The 17,770-nt window shown below is 51.8% G+C and overlaps 1 protein-coding gene across 1 annotated transcript in view; it reads right to left on the bottom strand.

Annotated features, from left to right (window-relative positions):
* Window positions 1-16,672, bottom strand: part of tsr1 (TSR1 ribosome maturation factor) — a 31,616-nt gene extending 14,944 nt beyond the window's left edge. The window contains exons 1-5 of the mRNA XM_073053014.1: window positions 16,524-16,672; window positions 14,474-14,577; window positions 13,607-13,823; window positions 12,766-12,900; window positions 6,987-7,399 (exon numbers count right to left, since the gene is read on the bottom strand). Of these exons, the coding sequence (XP_072909115.1) occupies window positions 6,987-7,399; window positions 12,766-12,900; window positions 13,607-13,823; window positions 14,474-14,577; window positions 16,524-16,641 (987 nt within the window). The 5' untranslated portion in view covers window positions 16,642-16,672. The remainder of the gene's footprint in view (window positions 1-6,986; window positions 7,400-12,765; window positions 12,901-13,606; window positions 13,824-14,473; window positions 14,578-16,523) is intronic.
* Window positions 16,673-17,770: the final 1,098 nt, after the last annotated feature.

Here is a 17,770-nt window from a genome sequence, read left to right as displayed (position 1 = left end):
CTCCCCCACTATAGGAAACATCCTCTCCACATCCATTCAAAAAAATAGGCCTTTCAATATTTGATAGGTTTTAATGAGATCCTCCCTCATTCTTCTAAACTCCAGGGAGTACAGGCTGAGAGTCCATTAAACCCTGTTATTACAGACACTTTATCAAAACCTCTTTTTTATGGTGTGTGAGTGAAAACTTAACCTCTCTGCACCATCACCACTGCAACAGCTTCAACACAAGTATGAAAATTACATTATCCATTCCATTACAGTTTGCAGATTCATTACTCAAAGTTCAAAGTACATTTATTATCAAAGTATGTATACAGAATACATCTGAGATTTGTCCTCCGACAGGCAGCCAGCCACAAAACAAAAAAAACAAAGGTTGAGCGAGCTGGGGTTTTTCGATTTGGAGCAAAGGAGGATGAGAGGGATATACAAGATTTTAAGAAGCATAACAAGGCGATTGGATGGAAGTATAAGGCAAATGTCAAGAGGTAGTTTTTTTTAATATACAGAGCCGTAGGTAAATGGGGTGCCCTGCCAGGGTTTGTGGTAGAAGTACATATATTATGGACGTTTAAAAGACTCTTACATTGGCAGATGGACAGTAGAAAAATGGAGGGTTATGTGTGAGGAAAGAGTTAGATTGATCTTAGAGTCGGTGAAAGGGTCAGCATACCATCATGGGCTGAATGGCAGTGACCAGATGACTGCAGTGGATTTAAAGAGGAAATGTCTGCATGCACCGGCCTGTCACATGCCCATTATAAATACAGTGGGGCATAGTGGCAGGCACAACACCAGCGACCTGGGTTAATTTCCCACCGCTATCTGTAAGGAGTTAACGTTCTCCTCCGGGTGATGGCATGGGTTTCACTCGGGTGCTCTGGACTCCTCCCACATTCCAAAGACATGCCAGTCGGTAAGTTAATTGGTCATTGTAACGTGTCCCTTGGTTAGGACAGGGTTAAATCTGGGCTTGCTGGGCACAATGGCTTGAAGGGCCAATTTCACACTGCAGCTCAATCAACAAATAAAGATGGCCAGTGTGCAAAGGTGACAACATCTCTGTGACCGCATCAGTGTCCTCTCACATCCCAAAGATCCTGCACGGCTCCAGTGACCCAGGAGCAAACGGGAACTCCAGTGCTTTCTGTGTGCAGATTGCACGCTCTCTCTGTGACCGCATCAGTGTCCTCTCACATCCCAAAGATCCTGCACGGCTCCAGTGACCCAGGAGCAAACGGGAACTCCAGTGCTTTCTGTGTGCAGATTGCACGCTCTCTCTGTGACCGCATCAGTGTCCTCTCACATCCCGAAGATGTGCTGGTTGGTTGGTGAACTGCCACTTGCATGGAACGATGGTAAAATAATTGGGAAGAATGGATGTGAGAGGGAATTGGTTACAGGGAATTGTAAGAAAATGGGACAAATGTGAACTGGCATAGACTCTGTAGGCAGAGAGGCCTCACCCCTTTGGAAGGGAACATGAGTGGGCAGACAAGTCCCCCTGCTCTGTAGCAAAACACTCACCTGGATGAAGGTACCTGAAAGGGAAATGATCACAACAGATGACATGGTAGTGTAACGCTTTACAACGTCAGCCAATGAGCTTTAATCACCATCGCTGTCTGTACATTCTCCCTGTTACCACGTGGGTTTCCTCCACGTTCTCCAGATCTCTCCCACATTCCAAAGATGTACAGGCTAGGGTTAATAAGCTGTGGGCACGTTACGTTGGGGCCGGAAGTGTGGTGACACTCACAGGCTGCCCCAGCACATCCTCGGACTGTGTTGATCGTTTACACAAACATATTTGACTGCATGTTTCAACGTACACGTGACAAATAAAGCTAATCTTATCTTAAAATGGAAGGTTCAATGAGTTTTGAAAGACAACTTGAATAGTAGAAGGGGAAGGATCTGCTGGATTACAGAGAATGGCACTGAACAGAGACACTTCCAAAGGTTCAGCACATGCTCCATGAGCTGATCAACTCCCTACAGGACAGGACGTTAGCCCTCACCATCCCATCCACTCTCACTCCCTACAGGACGTTAGCCCTCACCCACCTTCCCATCCACTCTCACTCCCTACAGGACGATAGCCCTCACCCATCCCATCCACTCTCACTCCCTACAGGACGTTAGCCCTCACCCACCTTCCCATCCACTCTCACTCCCTACAGGACGTTAGCCCACACCCATCCCATCCACTCTCACTCCCTACAGGATGTTAGCCCTCACCCACCCCATCCACTCTTACTCCCTACAGGACGTTAGCCCTCACCCATCCCATCCACTCTCACTCCCTACAGGACGTTAGCCCTCACCCACCTTCCCATCCACTCTCACTCCCTACAGGACGTTAGCCCACACCCATCCCATCCACTCTCACTCCCTACAGGATGTTAGCCCTCACCCACCATCCCATCCACTCTCACTTCCTACAGGACGTTAGCCCTCACCCACCATCCCATCCACTCTCACTCCCTACAGGACGTTAGCCCTCACCCATCCCATCCACTCTCACTCCCTACAGGACGTTAGTCCTTACCCACCTTCCCATCCACTCTCACTCCCTACAGGACGTTAGCCCTCACCCATCCCATCCACTCTCACTCCCTACAGGACGTTAGCCCTCACCCACCTTCCCATCCACTCTCACTCCCTACAGGACGTTAGCCCTCACCCACCTTCCCATCCACTCTCACTCCCTACAGGACATTAGCCCTCACCCATCCCATCCACTCTCACTCCCTACAGGACGTTAGCCCTCACCCACCTTCCCATCCACTCTCACTCCCTACAGGACGTTAGCCCTCACCCACCTTCCCATCCACGCTCACTCCCTACAGGACGTTAGCCCACACTCATCCCATCCACTCTCACTCCCTACAGGACGTTAGCCCTCACCCACCCCATCCACTCTTACTCCCTACAGGACGTTAGCCCTCACCCATCCCATCCACTCTCACTCCCTACAGGACGTTAGCCCTCACCCACCTTCCCATCCACTCTCACTCCCTACAGGACGTTAGCCCTCACCCACCTTCCCATCCACTCTCACTCCCTACAGGACGTTAGCCCTCACCCACCTTCCCATCCACTCTCACTCCCTACAGGACGTTAGCCCTCACCCACCATCCCATCCACTCTCACTCCCTACAGGACGTTAGCCCTCACCCACCTTCCCATCCACTCTCACTCCCTACAGGACGTTAGCCCTCACCCATCCCATCCACTCTCACTCCCTACAGGACGTTAGCCCTCACCCATCCCATCCACTCTCACTCCCTACAGGACGTTAGCCCTCACTCATCCCATCCACTCTCACTCCCTACAGGACGTTAGCCCTCACCCACCTTCCCATCCACTCTCACTCCCTACAGGACGTTAGCCCTCACCCATCCCATCCACTCTCACTCCCTACAGGACGTTAGCCCTCACCCACCTTCCCATCCACTCTCACTCCCTACAGGACGTTAGCCCTCACCCACCTTCCCATCCACTCTCACTCCCTACAGGACGTTAGCCCTCACCCACCTTCCCATCCACTCTCACTCCCTACAGGACGTTAGCCCTCACCCACCTTCCCATCCACTCTCACTCCCTACAGGACGTTAGCCCTCACCCACCTTCCCATCCACTCTCACTCCCTACAGGACGTTAGCCCTCACCCACCCCATCCACTCTTACTCCCTACAGGATGTTAGCCCACACCCACCCCATCCACTCTCACTCCCTACAGGACGTTAGCCCACACCCATCCCATCCACTCTCACTCCCTACAGGACGTTAGCCCTCACCCACCTTCCCATCCACTCTCACTCCCTACAGGACGTTAGCCCTCACCCACCCCATCCACTCTTACTCCCTACAGGACGTTAGCCCTCACCCACCCCATCCACTCTTACTCCCTACAGGATGTTAGCCCTCACCCACCATCCCATCCACTCTCACTTCCTACAGGACGTTAGCCCTCACCCACCATCCCATCCACTCTCACTCCCTACAGGACGTTAGCCCTCACCCATCCCATCCACTCTCACTCCCTACAGGACGTTAGCCCTCACCCACCTTCCCATCCACTCTCACTCCCTACAGGACGTTAGTCCTTACCCACCTTCCCATCCACTCTTACTCCCTACAGGACGTTAGCCCTCACCCATCCCATCCACTCTCACTCCCTACAGGACGTTAGTCCTTACCCACCTTCCCATCCACTCTCACTCCCTACAGGACGTTAGCCCTCACCCACCCCATCCACTCTTACTCCCTACAGGATGTTAGCCCTCACCCACCATCCCATCCACTCTCACTTCCTACAGGACGTTAGCCCTCACCCACCATCCCATCCACTCTCACTCCCTACAGGACGTTAGCCCTCACCCATCCCATCCACTCTCACTCCCTACAGGACGTTAGCCCTCACCCACCTTCCCATCCACTCTCACTCCCTACAGGACGTTAGTCCTTACCCACCTTCCCATCCACTCTTACTCCCTACAGGACGTTAGCCTTCACCCATCCCATCCACTCTCACTCCCTACAGGACGTTAGTCCTTACCCACCTTCCCATCCACTCTCACTCCCTACAGGACGTTAGCCCTCACCCATCCCATCCACTCTCACTCCCTACAGGATGTTAGCCCTCACCCACCATCCCATCCACTCTCACTTCCTACAGGACGTTAGCCCTCACCCACCATCCCATCCACTCTCACTCCCTACAGGACGTTAGCCCTCACCCATCCCATCCACTCTCACTCCCTACAGGACGTTAGCCCTCACCCACCTTCCCATCCACTCTCACTCCCTACAGGACGTTAGTCCTTACCCACCTTCCCATCCACTCTTACTCCCTACAGGACGTTAGCCTTCACCCATCCCATCCACTCTCACTCCCTACAGGACGTTAGTCCTTACCCACCTTCCCATCCACTCTCACTCCCTACAGGACGTTAGCCCTCACCCACCATCCCATCCACTCTCACTCCCTACAGGACGTTAGCCCTCACCCATCCCATCCACTCTCACTCCCTACAGGATGTTAGCCCTCACCCACCATCCCATCCACTCTCACTTCCTACAGGACGTTAGCCCTCACCCACCATCCCATCCACTCTCACTCCCTACAGGACGTTAGCCCTCACCCATCCCATCCACTCTCACTCCCTACAGGACGTTAGCCCTCACCCACCATCCCATCCACTCTCACTCCCTACAGGACATTAGTCCTTACCCACCTTCCCATCCACTCTTACTCCCTACAGGACGTTAGTCCTTACCCACCTTCCCATCCACTCTTACTCCCTACAGGACGTTAGCCCTCACCCATCCCATCCACTCTCACTCCCTACAGGACGTTAGCCCACACCCATCCCATCCACTCTCACTCCCTACAGGACGTTAGCCCACACCCATCCCATCCACTCTCACTCCCCACAGGACGTTAGCCCTCACCCACCTTCCCATCCACTCTCATTCCCTACAGGACGTTAGCCCACACCCATCCCATCCACTCTCACTCCCTACAGGACGTTAGCCCTCACTCATCCCATCCACTCTCACTCCCTACAGGACATTAGCCCTCACCCACCTTCCCATCCACTCTCACTCCCTACAGGACGTTAGCCCTCACTCATCCCATCCACTCTCACTCCCTACAGGACATTAGCCCTCACCCACCTTCCCATCCACTCTCACTCCCTACAGGACGTTAGCCCTCACCCATCCCATCCACTCTCACTCCCTACAGGACGTTAGCCCTCACCCACCTTCCCATCCACTCTCACTCCCTACAGGACATTAGCCCTCACCCATCCCATCCACTCTCACTCCCTTTCGGACATTAGCCCTCACCCACCTTCCCATCCGCTCTCACTCCCTACAGGACGTTAGCCCTCACCCATCCCATCCACTCTCACTCCCTACAGGACATTAGCCCTCACCCACCTTCCCATCCACTCTCACTCCCTACAGGACGTTAGCCTTCACCCATCCCATCCACTCTCACTCCCTACAGGACGTTAGCCTTCACCCATCCCATCCACTCTCACTCCCTTTCGGACATTAGCCCTCACCCACCTTCCCATCCACTCTCACTCCCTACAGGACGTTAGCCTTCACCCATCCCATCCACTCTCACTCCCTACAGGACATTAGCCCTCACCCACCTTCCCATCCACTCTCACTCCCTACAGGACGTTAGCCTTCACCCATCCCATCCACTCTCACTCCCTACAGGACGTTAGCCTTCACCCATCCCATCCACTCTCACTCCCTACAGGACGTTAGCCCTCACCCACCCCATCCACTCTTACTCCCTACAGGACGTTAGCCCTCACCCACCTTCCCATCCACTCTCACTCCCTACAGGACGTTAGCCTTCACCCATCCCATCCACTCTCACTCCCTACAGGACGTTAGCCCTCACCCACCCCATCCACTCTTACTCCCTACAGGACGTTAGCCCTCACCCACCTTCCCATCCACTCTCACTCCCTACAGGACGTTAGCCTTCACCCATCCCATCCACTCTCACTCCCTACAGGACGTTAGCCCTCACCCACCCCATCCACTCTTACTCCCTACAGGACGTTAGCCCTCACCCACCTTCCCATCCACTCTCACTCCCTACAGGACGTTAGCCTTCACCCATCCCATCCACTCTCACTCCCTACAGGACGTTAGCCCTCACCCACCCCATCCACTCTTACTCCCTACAGGACGTTAGCCCTCACCCACCTTCCCATCCACTCTCACTCCCTACAGGACGTTAGCCTTCACCCATCCCATCCACTCTCACTCCCTACAGGACGTTAGCCTTCACCCATCCCATCCACTCTCACTCCCTTTCGGACATTAGCCCTCACCCACCTTCCCATCCACTCTCACTCCCTACAGGACATTAGCCCTCACCCATCCCATCCACTCTCACTCCCTACAGGACATTAGCCCTCACCCACCTTCCCATCCGCTCTCACCTCAGCACCTGCAGTTTTCATTGTGACTCTGGGGTTCAGGGGCATGGGATCAGGTGGCCCATCAACCTGGCACATCTGAAAGTCACCGTGTCCAACAATGTGCACCAGCTTATTGACGTTGAGAGGTTTCCCTCGGACATAGCCTGTCACCTTCAGCGTTCCCACGAGGCTACTCTCCTCACTGGCTTCAAATGCCACGTGCTGAGCCAGTAGGTAGGACCGGTGGTCTCGATAGGAGAGGTGCCTCTGTTTCTGGTCAGCCAGGTGTCTGATGAGCAAAATGGCCTCCTGCTCAGTGTCGAGGTGAAAGGGCTTGGCGCCGAGAAACCGCCGCTCCAAAATCCTGCTCAGATTCCTCCTGGCATCAGCTCTCTTCTTGGCAGGAAGATCATTAACTCCCTGAACCACAAACACTGCGGAGGAACAGTTAGTTAGAGGTGTGGCGCCAGCCTTGCCCTCCTACTTCCTGACAGCAACTCACGTTGTTCACACCCCTGCTCTAACAACCTACAACACTGTGCCCCTCAAAGTCAATCTTAATCCAAACAAAGTAGACAGCCGATTTCCTTTCCCACAAGAGGGCAGCAAACAGGTCGCGGTCCCAGACAAGTTCAGGATCAAGTTTCATCCTGAATTTCCAAGTGTTTATTATTCTTCATAGATGCTGCCTGATCTACTGAGTTTTTCCAGCATATTGTGTGTGTTACTCTGGATTTCCAGCATCTTCAGAATTTTCTGTGTTTATGTTTCCAAATTTTAACTGTAATTACATGTTACATTATGCCAGATATATCAGGGACTTTGAAGAGACTCTTAAGTGTAACACGGATGAAAGAAAAATGGAGGCTACACAGGAAGGAAGTGCAAGATTGAACTTAGGGTAGGTTAAAGGGTCGTCACAACATTGTGGGCCAAAGAACCTGTACTGTACTGTAAAGTTCTATTCATTGTCATTTTTTAATGATAATCTTTGTGGCTTAAAAAACAGAAGAATTGAATGCCTAAACCCATCATTATACACTTTTTAGATGAACTATTGCACTCTCCATTTGCATGAGACTCAATCATGCTGTGATCACCCTTTCCAAGTGTATTACGCCTAACCCAGGCTATATGCTGGGACGCTTGAGGAACACTGAAAGACTTTCAAAGAGTGCTCAATAAAAGTGTATATCAGTTAAAAGTAAGGACAGCAAGGGTGGGGAGAGCCCAGCTTTATGCTTACAAAGTTGCCAAGAGTAGCAGGAAACTAGAAGAATGGGAAAACTTTAAAAAGGAACAAAGACCACTAAGCCAGCAATAAAGGGAAGATAGATTATGAAAAGAAAACAAGCACAAAAAATAAAAACCGACTGTAGAAATGTTCATAATTATATAAAGCAGAAAAGGGTGACCATAGTGAACGTGGAGGACTAGAAGGGGGAATTGATATTGGGTATTGAGGAAATGGCCAAGGCTTTGAATAACTATTTTGTGTCAGTTTTCACAGTGGAGGACACATTTAACATGCCAAAGAGAGATGATATGGATGTGATGGGAGGTGAAAACCTCAATACAATAGTTATCACTAAACAGGTAGTACTGAGAAAACTTGTGGGCCTAAAGAGAGACAAGTCCCCTGGTTCTGATAGAATGCATCCCAGGGTATTGAAAGAAATGGCAGAGGTTATAGTTAAGGCTTTCACCATAATTTACCAAACTTCTCCAGACTCTGGGCAGGTCCCAGCGGATTGGAAAACTGTCAATTTCACACCACGTCAAATTTAGGCAGCTATAGGCCAGTTAGTTTAACATCTGTAGTTAGGAAAATGCTTGAAGTTGCCATTAAAGAATTAGCCAGGCATCTGGGGAAAAAATGGATCCATCAGGCAGACACAGCATGGATTCAGCAAAGGCAGGTCCTGTTTGACAAACTTACTGGAGTTCTTTGAGGGTATAACGAGTGGATAGAGAGGAACAGATGGACATTATTTACTTGGGTTTCCAGAAGGCGTTCGATAAGGTGCCGCCTAAAAAAGTTATCCATAAGATAACGAAGCATAGAGTTGGGGATGATGTATGGATAGAGAATTGGTTAACCAATAGAAAGCAGGGAGTTGGATATGGGTGTTTCTCTAGTTGGCAATCAGTGGTGAATGGTATGCCACAGGGGTCGGTGCTGGGCCCGCAAATATCAACAACATACATTAACGATCTGGAAGAGGGGACCGAGTGTTTGCTAAATTGAGTGGAAAAGCAAATTGTGCAGAGGATACAGAGTCTGCAGAGATATAGATAGGTTAAGTGAGTGGGCAAGGGTCTGGCAGATGGAGTACAATGTTGGTAAATGTGAGGTCACCACTTTGGAAGGAAAAATGGAAGATCAGATTACTTAAATGGTAGAAAACTGCAGCATGCTGTTGTGCAGAGGGACTAGGGAGCGCTTGTGCATTAATCACAAAAGGTTGGTTTGCAGGTACAGCAGGCTATCAAGAAGGCAAATGGAATGTTGGCCTTCATTGCTAGAGGGATTGAATTTGAGAGCAGGGAGGTTATGCTGCAACTATACAGGGTACTGGTGAGGCCACACCTGGAGTACTGCATGCTGCTGTGGTATGCTTAGTTGAAGGAGGATATACTGGCTTTGGAGGTGGTGCAGAGGAGGTTCACCAGGTTGATTCCTGAGATGAGGAGGTTAGACTATGAGGAGAAATTGAGTCATCTGGGACTGTACTCACTGGAATTCAGAAGGATGAGAGGAGATCTTATAGAAACATAAAATTATGAAAGGGATAGATAAGATAGAGGCAGGAAAGTCATTTCCACTGGTAGGTGAGATTAGAACTAGAGGACAGAGCTTCAAGATTCTGGCAAGTAAATTTAAGACGGAGATAAGGAGGAACTGCTTTCCCCAGAGAGTGGTGAATCTATGGAATTTTCTGCCCAATGAATCAGTGGAGACTACCTCAGTATAATATAGTAAAGACAAAGTTTGTATAGGTTTTTGCATAGTAGGGGAATTAAGGGTTTTGAGGAAAAGGAAGGTAGGTGGAGATGAGTCCACGGTCAGATCAGCCTTGATCTTATTTAATGGTGGAGCAGGCTCGATGGGCCAGATGGCCTACTCCTCTTATTTCTTATGTTCTTGTGTTTCTCATGTAGCTGAGCACAATTGTCTAGATCAGTAATCCAGTAGCATAACTGCAGTAACACACACAAAATGGTGGAGGATCTCAACAGGCTGGACAACATCTATGGAGGGGAATAAACAGTCCACATTTCAGGCTGAGACCATTCATCAGGACTGGAAAGGAATACGATCTGATATAGAGTCATTTGACCCATCCAGTTTGTTCTACCACTTCACCATGGCTGATCCAAATTTCCTCTCAGCCCCAATCTCCCACCTTCTCCCCATAACCCTTCATGCTCTGACTAATAAAGAATCTATCAACCTCTTCCTTAAATATACATTAAAAACTCCACAGCTACCTGTGGTAAAGAATTCAAGAGATTCAGCACTCTCTGGCTAAAGAAATTCCTTCTCATCTCAGTTCTTAAAGGGCACCCCTCTATTCTGAGGTTGTGTCCTCTGGTCTTAGACCCTCCCACAATAGGAAACATCCTCTCCACACCCACTCTATAAAGGCCTTTCACCATACAATAGTTCTCAATGAGATCACCCCTCATTCTTCTGCATTCTAGTGAATACAGGCCAAGAGCCATCTGACGCTCATATGACAAGCCATTCAATCCTGGAATCATTTTTGTGAACTTCTTTTGAACCCTCTCCAGATTCAGTACATCCTTTCTAAGATAGGGGGCCAAAAACTGCTCACAATATTCCATGAGGCCTCACTAGTGCTTTATAAAGTTTCAACATTACATGCTTGCTTTTATCTTCTAATCTTCCTGAAATGAATACTAACATTGGATTTGCCTTCCTCACCACAGACTCAACCTGCAAATTAACCTTTAGGGAATCCTGCACAAGGACTCCCAAGTCCCTTTGTACCTCAAGTTTTTTGCATTTCTCTCAATTTAGAATCTTTTCATTTCTTCTACTGAAGTGCATGACCATACACTTCCCAACACTGTATTCCATCTGCCCTTTCTTTACCCATCCTCATCTGTCCAAGACCTCCTGTAGCCTCTCTATTTCCTCAATCTACCTGCCCCTCCACCTGTCTTCATATCATCTGCAAACTTTGCAACAAAGCCATCAATTCCATCATCCAAATCACTGACATAAAAAGTAAAAGAATCGGTCCCAACAGAGGCACTTGTGGAACACCACTAGTTACTGACAGCCAACCAGGAAAGGCTCCCTTTATTTCCACTCTTTGCCACCTGTCAATCAGCCACTGCTTTACCCATGCTAGAATTTTTCCTGTAATATCATGGGCTTGTAGTTTGTTAAGCAGCCTCACACGTGGCACTTTGTCAAAGAGGACAGAAGCCAGACTAAAAAGGTGAGGAGAGGGGGGAGGAGTACAAACTGGCAGGTGATAGGTGACACCAGTTGAAGGGGAAGGTCAATGGGATGAAATGAGAAGAAAGGGCTGAAGAATGAATCTATTAGGAGAGGAGATTGAACCATGGGAGAAAGGGAATGAGGAGCAGAACCAGAGAGAGGTGATGAATAAGTGCAGAAAAGGGGCGAGTGGGGAAATAGAATAGGGAATGGAAAAAAACAAATAGGGAAAAAAAAAATTAGAAGTTAGAGAAATCGATGTTCATGTTGTCAAGTTGCAGGCTGCCCAGAAACATGAGGTGTTATTCCTCCAACCTAACCTTGGCCTCATCGTTGCAGTCGAGGAGACCATGGACTAAATCGCCAGAATGGGAACAGGAAGTCAAATTGAAATGGTAGCCACCGGGAGATCCTGCTTTTTGTGACAGACAGCGCAAAGGTTCTCAGCGAAGTGGTCCCCCAATCTGGGACCCCACCCCACCCCTAACAGTAACAGACATCGAGGGAGCAAATAGAGAGGCAATAATAATAAGGTCGTTTTAACTTTCCTAATATTGACTGGATGAGGTGGAGTTTGCTAGGTTTGTTCAGGAAGATTTCCTGACACAGTATGTAGATAAGACAGATAGAGGAGAGGCTGTACTCAATCCGGTATTGGGAAATGAACCTGGTTGGGTGTCAGATCTCTCGGTGGAAGAGCACTTTGGAGGTAGTGATCACAACTCTATCTCCTTTACCATAACTCTGAAAAGGGATAGGAGCAGACAATTTGGGAAAACATGTAATTGGAGTAGGGGGAAATATTAGGCTATTAGGTAGAAACTTAGGTACATAAATTAGGAGCAGTTGTTCTCAGGGAAATGCATGACGTTCTGCATAGTTATGTTCCATTGAGGCCCGGAAAGGATGGTAGGGTAAAAGAACCATGGTGTTCAGAGGATGTAGAAGATCTAGTTACTGTAGATAGAAAAGCTTATGAAAGGCTTAAGAAACTAGGTACTGTAAGAGCTCTAGAAATTTACAAGATTGCCAGCATGGAAAGAACTGCCAGCGAAGGTGGTAGAAGCAGATACAAGATACAATAGGGTCTTTCAAGAGACTCTTAGATAGATACATGGAGCTTATAAAAATAGAGTGCTTTGTGTTAGTTCTAGGCAGTTTCTAAAGTAGGTTACATGGTTGACACAACACTGTGGGCCTAAGGGCCTGTAATGTGCTGTAGATTGCTATACTCTATTATGTGAGTTAACTCCAGATTTCCAGCATGTTCAGTTTACTGTGACTGACCCTCCCAGTCCTCAGCACACTCAAAATGAATCCACATACCGTGGCTGGGGAAGCCCTGGGCAAGCAGACAGGAGAGACAGAAGTCCCCGTAACTGTCCCATCCCTCATACGGATCCAGTACAAACATCAGCGTGTCAGCTACCTTGGCCAGGTCAAGAACTGCATGAATGTCACCTGAAACAGGATGGAAAAGCAGAGCGGAGTTCAGCCTCAGAACACAACCACAATTCCCAAACTGAACCCACCACACAAATCTCTCCTGGGAATTCCCCACATTTACACCTCTTCAATTTCTTACAAACAGAATCAAGTTCATTATCACTGACATATCACAGGAAAGTTGATGTTTTGCAGCTTCAGCACAATGCCATACATAGAATACACTACAAATTACAAAAATAAACAGTGTAAAACGGGAACAGAACAGTGAGGTAGTGATCACAGACCATCAAAAATCTGATGGCTGAGGGAAAGAAGCTGTTCCTGAAATACTGAATGTGTGCCTTCAGGCATTACAATTACTGTTCGGGTAGCCTCCAAAGTGACGGCATGAACATCAATTTCTCAAACTTCCAGTAATGCTTATCCCCCTTCACCACTTCCCGTCCCCTCGCCCCTCTCTCATCTTATCTCCTTGCCTGCCCATCACCTCCCCCGGAGTCCCTCCCCTCACCCCATCTTCTTTCTTCAGTGGTCTTCTGTCCCTTTCACCAATCAACTTCCTAGCTCTTTGCTTCATCCCTCCCCCTCCAAGTTTCACCTATCGCCTGGTGTTTCTCTCTCACCTCACCCCTCCCCACCTTTCAAATCCACTCGTCAGCTTTTCTTCCCCAGACTCAAAGGGATTCTGCCCCAATGGTTAGTAAAGACAGTCGCTCACCTGCGTTTGCTTGTATGAAGTAAAACCTCCGCTTGAACCTGGCGGACACCAATCCAAAACACCGGCCACTTCCATCACCGTCAAACACAGTTGCCTTCTCGTCACTGCGAATCAGCCTCAGGGCATCCTGGGCACTGATGCCACCATGCAGGGGGATCACAGCCACCAGGTGTGGGGGGCCGTCTCGACTGCCCAGACCCCGCTTCTCCGTCAGCACCTGGAGAAGGAACGTGAGCCAAACACTCAACTTCTGCTACGGCCATCTCCGTGCACAGGGCAGCATGATACAGTGCCAGCAGTCTGAACTCAATTCCTGCCACTGTCTGTAAGGAGTTTGTATGATCTCCTTCCTCCCACAGCCACTTTCCCCATGCAGTAAGACTGATCATCCCCTCCACCCACTAACTCCATCACTACTTTATCATTTCCCGTTAGTCACATTACGAACAGCCTAGTCATTTAATGTATGTACAATGTGGACAAATTAGCTTATTTATTGCATGCTTATTATTATTACTATGGTGTTCATTAGCTTTTATGTTTTATTTGCGCTGCATCAGGCAAGGAGTACAATGATTTTGCTCTCCGTACATTAAGCAATCTAAACAATATATGCGTTAGGGTTAGTGAGTTGTGGGAATGCTATGTTAGCACTGAAAGCTTGGCAACACTTGCAGGCTGCCCCCAGCACCTCCTCAGACCGTGCTGGTCATTGAGACAGACGACGCAGTTCACTGTGTGTTTCAATACACACGTAACAAATAAATCCGAGCTTCCCTTACTCGAGTCCTGGGCAGACTCAAACCTGGATTCTTGTTAGAGAATCTTAAGGGTGGTAACAGCAGTGGGATAGCTGGGCTGACTCACCGCCTCTCGACACTGCTGCCGCCGCTGGCTGCCATGGTGCCTCCTGTCGTGTTTCCGCTGCTCCTTCTTTGCTTTCTTACTAATGACCTTCACGTCAACTCTTCCTGTGGACAGAGCACAGTCTCAGCACAGGGCAGGAGGCAAGACTGGGACCAGGGCATTGACGTAGATCCAGGAAGCAGAGGGTTGTGGTAAAGGGAAAGCAGGAGCCAGGCTTCAAGGGTAGCTGGGGAGGTGGAGTGGGGGTTTTAGTGAGAGGAAGGAGCAGGAAGAGACTGTGAATGAAAAGCCAGTGGGTAAGGAGCACCTGGCTGGAGGAGGGGGAATCTGTGAGTTGGGTGCTGCGGTGCATGACTGGTAAGAAATGGAGATTGTGGGGGGGGCTAAGTGAGAGCATCTGCAGGTGGAAATTGAGAAGCAGTACTGTTTCAGTCAGGAGACGGTGAGGAGAAAGAATGGGAAAGGATGATAAGAGGCTGTTGGGGATGGGGGGAAGAACACAGGGTTGAGAAGGAACAGCGGTGGCTGTCGCCAGATTTGGGAGAGGACAGGGAAAAGACGAGAAAGGGGAGGACAGAGGAGCAGGGCCACGGAGGACCGAGGGTTGGGGGAGAGGGAGGGGGTCGGAGGACCGGGGGTCGGCGGGAGAGGGAGGGGGTCGGAGGACCGGGGGTTGGGTTGGAGAGGGAGGGGGACGGAGGACCGGGGGTCGGCGGGAGAGGGAGGGGGACGGAGGACCGGGGGTCGGCGGGAGAGGGAGGGGGACGGAGGACCGGGGGTCGGCGGGAGAGGGAGGGGGACGGAGGACCGGGGGTCGGCGGGAGAGGGAGGGGGGTCGGAGGACCGGGGGTCGGCGGGAGAGGGAGGGGGTCGGAGGACCGGGGGTCGGCGGGAGAGGGAGGGGGACGGAGGACCGGGGGTCGGCGGGAGAGGGAGGGGGACGGAGGACCGGGGGTCGGCGGGAGAGGGAGGGGGTCGGAGGACCGGGGGTTGGGTTGGAGAGGGAGGGGGACGGAGGACCGGGGGTTGGGTTGGAGAGGGAGGGGGTCGGAGGACCGGGGGTCGTCGGGAGAGGGAGGGGGTCGGAGGACCGGGGGTCGTCGGGAGAGGGAGGGGGACGGAGGACCGGGGGTCGGCGGGAGAGGGAGGGGGTCGGAGGACCGGGGGTCGGCGGGAGAGGGAGGGGGACGGAGGACCGGGGGTTGGGTTGGAGAGGGAGGGGGACGGAGGACCGGGGGTCGGCGGGAGAGGGAGGGGGACGGAGGACCGGGGGTCGGCGGGAGAGGGAGGGGGACGGAGGACCGGGGGTCGGCGGGAGAGGGAGGGGGACGGAGGACCGGGGGTTGGGTTGGAGAGGGAGGGGGACGGAGGACCGGGGGTCGGCGGGAGAGGGAGGGGGTCGGAGGACCGGGGGTTGGGTTGGAGAGGGAGGGGGACGGAGGACCGGGGGTCGGCGGGAGAGGGAGGGGGACGGAGGACCGGGGGTTGGGTTGGAGAGGGAGGGGGACGGAGGACCGGGGGTCGGCGGGAGAGGGAGGGGGTCGGAGGACCGGGGGTTGGGTTGGAGAGGGAGGGGGACGGAGGACCGGGGGTCGTCGGGAGAGGGAGGGGGACGGAGGACCGGGGGTCGGCGGGAGAGGGAGGGGGACGGAGGACCGGGGGTCGGCGGGAGAGGGAGGGGGGTCGGAGGACCGGGGGTTGGGTTGGAGAGGGAGGGGGACGGAGGACCGGGGGTCGGCGGGAGAGGGAGGGGGACGGAGGACCGGGGGTCGGCGGGAGAGGGAGGGGGACGGAGGACCGGGGGTCGGCGGGAGAGGGAGGGGGACGGAGGACCGGGGGTTGGGTTGGAGAGGGAGGGGGACGGAGGACCGGGGGTCGGCGGGAGAGGGAGGGGGACGGAGGACCGGGGGTCGGCGGGAGAGGGAGGGGGTCGGAGGACCGGGGGTCGGCGGGAGAGGGAGGGGGTCGGAGGACCGGGGGTCGGCGGGAGAGGGAGGGGGACGGAGGGGCAGGGGGCTCCAGAGTCCCGGGACCAGGCCTTCCCCTCTACCTCTGTTCGCCCGCTCCACGGCGCCCTTAGTACGGTGCCGCCCCGCCTTGTGCGCCTTCTTGGGCCGATTGAGGGAACCGGGCCGATGCGTCTCCTGCTGGACCATGCCGCCAGCCATTGCAGCGACGGCAAGAAGCGACCTGCTGCATTGCACCCTGGGATTCCGGAGGACTGACGGGCGCTTCAGCCTCTCCTCCAGCTTGTTCTTCTTTCGGATTCGGGAGGGAGGCAGGAGCCGCCATCCGACCGGGTAATGGCTTCCACAGCAGAGACTCGTCAGGAATTTCCAGTCAGCAGGGAGATTTTCCCCAGACCCCTGTCCGAGTTTAGATTGTTGCAGTATCCAGGGAAGTGGGCATCACCGATTTCCCTGGGATGCTCCCTTTGGGGTAACGGGTTCAGTGTCCGTCGTTTGGTATATTTAAGTTCTTCACAAGACAAGGCGTCAAAAAGATTACGGGGAGAAGGCAGGAAAATGGGGTTGAGAGGGATAATAAATCTGCCATGATGGAATGGCGGAGCAGACTTGATGGGCCAAATAGCCTCCTTCTGCTCTCATGTCGTACGATCTCCAGATAGGATAGGTCAACAATAGATCTACAGCAATATCAAGATGTGCTGGCGTTGGAGAGGGTCCAGAGGCAGTTCAAAAGAATGACCCAAGCAATGAAAGGGTTTACAAATGAGGAGGAATTTCTTTAGCCAAAGGGTGGCGATTCTGTGGAATTCATTGCCACCGACAGCTGTGGCAGCCAAGTCGCTGGGAATATTTAAAGCGGAGGATAATAGGTTCTTGATTGATTTTACTTATTTAACGATTCAGCGCAGATTAAGCCCTTCCAGCTCTCTGAGCCACCTGTCCCAGAAACCCCTCAACCCCTATTTTCCTCATCCTAATCATGGGGCAATTTACCAATTAACATACCAGGTACGTCTTTGGAATGTGGAAGGAAACCAGGGCACCCAAAGGAAGACCACTCATTCCATAAGGAGGATTTACAAATTCCTTATCGTGGCTCCCAACGGAGAGATCTGCAGGAGCAACCCTGAGCTTCCTGTTGCTGCCACTTTAATTCTCCACCTCAATCTCACTTGCCCTTTCTGTTATGACAAGACCCAACATAATCGTGAGGAGATAGAGCTCACCTTTGTCCGAGCACGCTACAGCCTGCAGGTCTCGGTATTGACCTTTCTGTTGGTGTCAGAGCCGGACGCTCCTGCGGTAGTCCATCTACATGGGATTCCAG

The sequence above is a fragment of the Hemitrygon akajei genome, chromosome 8 (assembly GCF_048418815.1).
Source record: "Hemitrygon akajei chromosome 8, sHemAka1.3, whole genome shotgun sequence".
In the NCBI taxonomy this organism is placed as follows: Eukaryota; Metazoa; Chordata; class Chondrichthyes; order Myliobatiformes; family Dasyatidae; genus Hemitrygon; species Hemitrygon akajei.
Note: the sequence above shows the minus strand (reverse complement) of the source record. Positions and strands in the feature narration are given on the sequence as shown.